The sequence below is a fragment of the Aplysia californica genome, unplaced genomic scaffold (assembly GCF_000002075.1).
Source record: "Aplysia californica isolate F4 #8 unplaced genomic scaffold, AplCal3.0 scaffold00250, whole genome shotgun sequence".
NCBI lineage: Eukaryota > Metazoa > Mollusca > Gastropoda > Aplysiida > Aplysiidae > Aplysia > Aplysia californica.
In genome coordinates, this window is record NW_004797520.1 from 634,404 (window position 1) to 642,561 (window position 8,158).

Below are 8,158 nucleotides of genomic sequence, written 5' to 3' on the forward strand. Positions count from 1 at the left end.
TATAAAATAATAATATTTGTGCACTCGTATAACTAAGGTGACAATTTAAAAACATCAAGCATTACATGTACTAAAATTAGGGCTTCATCAAAGCTGCACTCGAATGCACGATGTGTGATATACATCAGACATAGGCAAGCATGTCCAAGTCTTGGGCCAGATTATGTGATTCTGAACATCTCGAGGGCCAAAGCAGAAGAAAATTGGGAGATGTCAGCTGAAATACCCAAGCTCTCTAGAGTAAGACGAAAATTGACACAGTCGCTACCTTAGTCAGAGTCTACATAACAAGAGGGGCCACTCCTCTCTTTGAGCCAATTAAAAAAGTGTCCTCAAAATTTGGTGGCGACCTCTTCGCAAATGCGCACCCTTTGCGAACAGAGTTACCCTTCTTATGTTAAAAAAAAACAAAGTGAAACTAGCAAGTTTTTGAATAAATTTCGGAAGAACGCTTTTTTAAAATGGTTACGCTGACAAAAAACATTTTCTGGAGGAAGTAGTGATTGTTTTCTTCGTTTACTTTAATTTGACTTTAGAATGAAAGGCGAGAGGTAATTAAAATAAAAAAAAACCTAAAACTCCGCACTGAACGAACCCGAACAGCTGATGAACAGCAGTCGATCTGCGCACACAAGGAGGTGCTATTCCTATTCTTCTTCTGGAAAAACGAAAGAGAGCTTCAAAACAGACTGCAGCGCCATCTGAAGCAAAGAGCGGACTTCCGGCGGACACTTTTTTGGCTGAGTGGCCCATCTTGTTATGTACTATCTTTGCCTTAGTCTAATTACAAAGTTCTATGACATGTTGGCTGCTCCGAGTTACACAGACCATGGGGTCAGAAACCAAATAAATGTTCTTTCTGCTCTATCAAATTTGCACGTATAAGTGGGCATGTGTGTCATGTGTGCGCGCCCACGTGTGTGTGGCTGTGTGTGTGTGACTGTGTGTGTGTGTGTGTGTGTGTGTGTGTGTGTATGTGTGTGTGAGTGAGTGAGAGAGAGAGAGAGAGAGAGAGAGAGAGAGAGAGAGAGAGAGAGAGAGAGAGAGAGAGAGAGAGAGAGAGAGAGAGAGAGAGAGAGAGAGAGAGAGAGAGAGAGAGAGAGAGAGTGTGTGTGTGGGGATGTGTGTGGGGATGTAGTATATGATCGAGAGGTGTGTGAATGCATACATGTACATCTACAGGAGTATAGATTTGTTTCACCATTAAAAACAAGAAGAAAATCTCCCAGCACTTTTGCCGCGATTCCTAGATAGTGCAGAACTGTGAGCTGTGGCCAATGAAAGGAGGTGCCAAAAAGCCAAAGGCAGGACAAAGCCACCACTGCTGCCTCGACAGGTCGGCACGGTGTAGATGAAGTGGTCATCTGGCCGGTCAGGCGACACCCGAGGGCCCAAGTGTCCCAGGGTTATGTACTTCATCCTCCCATGCGGGTGGGAGATGATGGCAACCCGGTCTTGGAAGAGAGGAGATACTTTCATTAACTTTTGTGTGGCCTCACACAGATCCTTAACCAACTGTAATGACCTGTCACCCTGCAACAACCGACGTAACCTGCCATCCTGCAACAACTGTCGTGAAATGTCATCTTTTCGCATGGCCGTATGGAATATCCAGATCTGCAATATCTTAGTTAACGGCACTCGAGACGAAAGTGGTTTAAAATTGTCATTCCAAAACAATGGTCGAATTTTGTCATTGTGCACAAGCTCTCGAAAACCGTCACTCCACAACATCTGTCGAAAAGTGCCTTGACACAATAACTGTCGGAACCTGCTATCCCGCGGCAACTGGTGTAACCTCTTATCCCGCAAAAGCTTTTGTGACCTCTCATTCTCCAACTTTTTCTCCAAAAGCGACAGTCCCCTTTCTAACAGAGGATGCAAACTATTGTTATTGGTACTCTGAAAAACCTTACGTAATTTTATGTCAAAGTCACCCAACAACATGTTCCTCCGTTCCTCCCTCCGCCTCAGACAGCAGCCCACCAGTCTCTGGGCCAGGACTTTGTCATGGGTGTACACCTCCACTACACATCTATCCTCCTCCGTGTGGGCATCCTTAACACCCCAGCCCCCAGCCACTGTCATACTGCCGCTACCGTCAGCTCGATCATCAAAGAACACTACTTCGCATTCTCTGGCCTCCGTGTCGTCATAAACCACGTGACGGGCAGTGGCAATAATAATTTGCCAGTACTTTTTTTCCTGAGCCGTCCCCTGTGGACACTTCCCCCCACACTTACAGAGTTTCGCATTATCAAGTCCAGCATAGGGACCGTGCACTCCCTCCACGTAGCCGCTGCCGCTATGACAGATGCGTTGACCTCTTCTCTTATAAAACGGGTAAGGATTGCCGTTTGCCCAGGTGTCTGGCCGCTGTTTACTGATAAAGCGTGTTCCGATCCTGACCACTGTATCTGCACACACCTTGACACACTTCACTATCTGGTTGGCAATCTGCGGCTCTACATCAGGCATCCATGAGCTCACATGGTGCTCACTAAACTCGTAGACGGGTATGAACTGGGGATGGCCTGGGTTCTTCCAACACTTACTGGAAGAAGAGAGGGGGCCACCGAGTTCAGCACAATCCTCTTCCACCTCGTGTGTTCCTGCAGCAGAAGAGTGAGAGAAAGAGAAAATTTATACGTATATAATATATTTTATTCATATCATTGCCATTTGAGCAAGATGCAAAAGAACATTACTACGGTCGTCCTCATGTTCAAACTTTATACTTTCAACTGACACTCGTACATCATAAGCGAGTATACGTGTATTATTATTATTATTATTATTATAATATATATACGGATATTCTTTATTTTTTATATATATATATATATATATATATATATATATATATACACTACCTCCAGACCCTTCACTTGTAGCACCGAAGTACATGGACTCAAAACATTTTCGTCGACGTAACTCTGTTAAATAAAAGATCACATGGCGACATGAACACATACACAAACACACATGCATGCACACACAAAGAAACACACATACCCACACTCAAACATACATACTGGTACCCACACACAAACACAAACTCTCTCTCCCTCTCTCTTTCTCTCATACGCAATTCCCCCCCCCCCCCCCACACACACACGCAAGGAGGGTGAGGTGGAGGATGATGAGGTAGAGGAGGAGGAACGGTAGGATGAATTTGAACTAATATTACATCATGAAAAGCCTACTTTATGACAATGACAATCTTTATTCATATCGCAGGGAGAAATTTGTCTTGGTCTTTCTCCGCCACTCATCTCTTCAAGTTTCCAAACTAAGTAAATTGTTCTTGTCTCTTTTGCCTTCTACATGCGGCATTTGGTTGATTATGACCTGTTGGCTTTGCCAAAAAAGTTCACAAAAGCCTAACACATTTCACAAAGGCCCTACACATTTCACACAGGCCCTACACATTTCACAAAAGCCTTACACATTTTACAAAGGCCCTTCACATCTCACAAAGGCCCTACACATTTCACAAAGGCCCTACACATGACCCGTTTGTTTCATGACATCACTGGCATTGGGCTTTCTCCCCTCTCTTGACTAGTGCAGAGTACAGTAGCAGTGTGCGGATCTACAAGTACAAGTGTGTGTGTGTGTGTGTGTTATTTGTGACCGCTGGGCAAACTGAGCAAGCTGACATTAATGTCAAAGTGAAAGCACAAAGCATCAAGTCTACAGTTCTAATTCATCATCATCCTCATCATCATTATCATCATCGCCTTTCTCACCCTGGATCAGGGTATAGGCCACGAACAAACACTGTCCACCTTTCCCTATCCTGGGTAGCCTCTTGATGTTATTCCATGTCTTTCCACTTTTAAAAACATCAATTTCTGTGACTCTTCTCCAGGTTCTACGAGGTCTTCCCCTTGATCTTTTACCGTGTGGATTTCAATCCAACACTTTCCTTGTTAGCAACTCTAATTGCAGTTACTAAAAAAGGTAGAGCAGGGAAAAAACCTCTAAAAAAACTTTCACAAAACTAAGTTTGCCACATGCAAGACATTCCCAAGTCTACGCCGTCCACAATCATTGCTATCCGAGCAACCCTTTCTTAACTGAAAATACGGCTAAACTAAACCAAAGAAAATCTGGCAGTCTCGCAGATTTTAGTTTCTGCGAACTCCGCTGTGGTTCTCACTGTAGTCCCACTTAAGAATTAATTTCATTCTTGTCTGTTGAAAAAATGTTCCATAAAGAATTATTTCTCCAGTACCGCAGGCATATGTCCAAATGGTATCCTAGTTTAGAATTAGTTCCTGGGCTATCCTGGACAGTAAGGAAACGGAAAGGCATTGCTTACTGAAAGCTGAAGCTGTATGCCCGGCAATTGTCATATGAAAAAATACAGAACTATGCTCTCTCTACTGCCACTAAAGTCAGACCTGTCAATGTCTGCTTCTATGATGGCAGTCTAAATCGAGAGCTTACTACTCTTACCATCCACACTACAGGTCTTAATCTTCTTGGAGTTGCAGTCGGACATTTCGCTGGATGAAGGCTGTTGGTGCACCCGTTTTCTGAAGAAGCGCTCCATGGTTGCCTGTGAAAGTGGAGATCAGAGATCATAGTCAAAGTGGCTGGGGGTCAATAGAATCAATTATAAATTAAATAGTAATAGTAATACATAGTAAGTCAGAGTCATGGCAATATCAAGAGACTAGGGGGAAATGTAGTCTGGGTCTAGAGATGCGGTGCTCGCTTCTCATGCCAAACATTTTCTATTCTCCTCCTTCTTATGCTGTTGCTCATCTCTCCCCATCTTCCTCTTCTTCATTTAACCTTATCTTTCTTTCCCATTAACGAATGAACTACACCCCCCAACTCCTTCATCCTCCATTCTTGATCTTAAGGTAGGTAAGAACGAGTGCAAAGTCCTCTCGGATATAAAGAAGGATGAAAAATCTCGGAGGTCGCCTAAAAAACAAATAGGCCTAACGTATGTTTGTTTTCAGTTTCACGGGAATGAGTCGGGCGATCGGCCCGATCCACTATCATATAAATGGGCACCACGTATTACAGCATATCAAGGAAGTCAATATCATATCAAGATATGAGTCCAAAGGAAGGGAAATGGATCATATAGTAGTTGGACAACATACTTTCCCTGTGTCTATCGTCCAGGAGCAAATAAGACCGCACTAAATACTAGATCTAGAGAATATAAGGGTCAACGAGAGACTAAACTAGTCTAGACGAGGTATATTATAGAAATAGTGTGCTAATAACTAATAGTAGGCTATTACAATCTACTTATAATTTATACACGAGTGGGGTCTTATAATATTGCATAACACTTGCCAATGATTACAAATGATTAAAATTATCATTAGTCATTAGAACTCTATTAATATAATTGGGTTTTTTTTGTTTTTTTTTTCAAATTGAAGGCAGAGTGTAAAAAAGTAGATCTAAATCTAGATCTAGATTCTAGATATCGAAATCTATTTTAGATCTATATCTAGATCTAGAGTCTAAAACGTTTAAAATGCATGTAGATCTAGTAGACGTCTACCTCTATACCCAAAATAAAATGATGAAAATAAAAACACATACTCACAGAATAGACACAAATCCTTTGCTCGGAGTTTCAAAATAATTGAGACTGTCAAACTTTTGAATGGTTCAAAGTTTTGGGTTGGATTATCTGTGTAAAACAATCTAGATCTAGATCTAGATCTAGATCTAGGTTTAGATCTAATTGCTGCCGCTGCCTTCGCGCACAGCTCTCGGGAAATGGCGGCTTACCAACCTTGCGGCGGCTTACACAGTTCACAGTAGACCACAAGAGTAGACAGTGTGCTATTTTAAGAATGGGAATTTCCTAGCAGAGATCTATTTTTGTAATTGGAATTATCCGGTAATTACGTTATAGTTGAAACTGTCTCACCAGCAAATAATACTACTACACCGGTAGTCTTGAAAAGACTTCACTTTACTAAAATACTTCTACTTCCCATGCCTAGCAAGATATATCTTTGGAATTTACAGCTCTACAATTGCACATATTTGGCATTTACATCTATAATTGTGCGTCTTTCGCTTTCGAGCATTCAGGGCTGCAGCTGACCTAAATTGTTGTATGTGGAAATTTCCGAATACCTGGGTGAAAATACATGTCAGGGCCCTTGGCCTAAGATTTCTGTGAGCCCTTCCCTCAGTCTTTAGCTTAGCAGGCTTCATGGAAATGTAAGGAAAAGATTTCCCGTTAAAATTATTCCCATGTTACGCATTGACAGACTTTTTAAAATTGACCATGCTATTCTACTCACAAGACTTGAGCGCTCATTTGGCTTATCGGGTACTGTGCTTTCATGGTTTAAGTCATATTTACTAGAAAGAGTTCAGTCAGTGCAAATTAAAAATAGCTTTTCAAAGCAGGTCAGGCTCGATTATGGAGTTCCACAGGGGTCCGTTCTTGGACCAGTGCTCTTTACACTATATACACAGCCCTTAGCAAGCATTTTACAAAATCATGGATTGAATTATCATTTTTATGCCGATGATTCCCAAATGTATGTTAATGGCACCATTCAAGATCTACCAAACATGATTTCCATCACTAAACAATGTTTTTATGAAATCAAAAAGTGGATGACAGTAAACAAATTGAAACTAAACGAAGAAAAGACAGACATCATTCTTATAAAAAATCCACGATTAAATAAAGATCTGGAAAGTGTCAACTTTGATTTATATGGGCATATGACATCTAGTAAAGAAGTTGTCAGGAATCTCGGTGTATATATTGACCACCACTTATCAATGGGCTCGTTTGTAGGATCTCTGTCCAAATCCCTTTATTTTCAGCTGAGAAGGATAGGCCTAGTTCGAAAGTACTTAAGCGAAGAGACCACAAAAACACTGGTAACATCTCTTATCCTATCTAGATTAGACTATTGTAACTCACTCCTAGCAGGTCTGAACAACAAATATTTGAATCGTTTACAAGTAATTCAAAACAATGCCGCTAGACTGATAACAAGATCTAAAAAACGAGACCATGTCACTCCATTATTAAAAGAACTGCATTGGCTCCCTGTAAAAGAACGAATAATATTTAAAATCTGCGTCATGTGTTTCAAATGTGTAAATAAAACTGCTCCTTTTTATCTGCAAGAACTTATCAGTATATATAAACCAGGGAGAAACCTAAGATCATCGAACGATAACACCCTACTTGTGACACCTGTAAAATCATACAAATCATATGGAGAGAGATCTTTCTCATATCTTGGTCCATTTATGTGGAACAGATTACCCATGAAACTAAGACAAATAAGAACACTTGATAGCTTCAAAAGACATCTTAAACATTTTCTGTTCCTACAGGCCTATCCTTCATAAGCTTTTAACGTTAGCTTTCATTATATTTGTTCTTTTCCTATGTCTGGATGAAAATAGTCTCTGTGTGTGTGTGTGTGTGTGTGTGTGTGTGTGTGTGTGTGTGTGTGTGTGTATGTGTGTGTGTGTGTGTGCATTAATGTATATTGCGTGAGAAGAAAGGAAGTAGTAAGAAAGGTTTTTGAAAAATGGGTATTCCAATGTAAAGCGCATTGAGCTACTTTTTTTGGAAATGCGCTCTATAAATGTTATATATTATTATTATTATTATTAAAATATAAAATAGTAAAAACGCTGCATTAAATTATTGGAATGTGAAAGTGTGGGGATATCCGCAATTGTCATTTGACCATCGTGATAGTGATAGAGCTTGTAGTGCTTTTTCTTTCCCCATCCTTACTATCGTCATTTTTCTTCTACTTCTTTTGTATGTCTGTCACTCTCTTGTGAACTGCTATTTCTGCGGTGCCTTGATAGTCTATGCAGACTTTTGTGCTGTTGAGGCAAGACAGAGGTGAGCAGAGTAAGTCTGATTCCCTGTTTGGACGTCTCTGTTAACCTAACATCCACCCCTTGGCGCTTACATGACCTTATAAATATAATCTATCTATCTATCCATCTATCTATCCATCCATCCATCCATCCATCCATCCATCCATCCATCTATCTATCTATCTATCTATCTATCTATCTATCTATCTATCTATCTATCTATCTATCTATCTATCTATCTATCTATCTATATATATATATATATATATATATATATATATATATATATATATATATA

At 40.4% G+C, this 8,158-nt stretch overlaps 1 protein-coding gene across 3 annotated transcripts; it reads right to left on the reverse strand.

The window, feature by feature from the left end:
- Window positions 1-1,061: 1,061 nt before the first annotated feature.
- On the reverse strand, window positions 1,062-5,820 carry LOC101849379. Of its 3 annotated transcripts, none has more exons than XM_005100527.3 (3): window positions 5,585-5,820; window positions 4,465-4,567; window positions 1,062-2,612 (listed from the first exon to the last, which is right to left on the reverse strand). In XM_005100527.3, the coding sequence occupies exons 2-3, from the start codon at window positions 4,559-4,561 to the stop codon at window positions 1,204-1,206; spliced, it is 1,506 nt and encodes a 501-aa protein (XP_005100584.1). In that variant the 5' UTR covers window positions 4,562-4,567; window positions 5,585-5,820; the 3' UTR covers window positions 1,062-1,203. The 3 variants fall into 3 exon arrangements, with proteins under 3 accessions (XP_005100584.1, XP_005100585.1, XP_035826200.1); XM_005100528.3 differs by having other exon boundaries at window positions 5,581-5,820; XM_035970307.1 differs by lacking the exon at window positions 5,585-5,820 and adding an exon at window positions 5,045-5,203.
- Between the last annotated feature and the right edge of the window lie 2,338 nt (window positions 5,821-8,158).

What these genes read in the sequence shown, in the direction of transcription:
- LOC101849379 (XM_005100527.3), bottom strand. Translation starts at nt 4,561, where the DNA reads ATGGAGCGCTTCTTCAGAAAACGGGTGCACCAACAGCCTTCATCCAGC. An exon ending in TAAGACCTGTAGTGTGGATG is followed by an intron (nt 2,613 to 4,464) that starts GTAAGAGTAGTA and finishes CTTCTGCTGCAG; the next exon opens with GAACACACGAGGTGGAAGAG.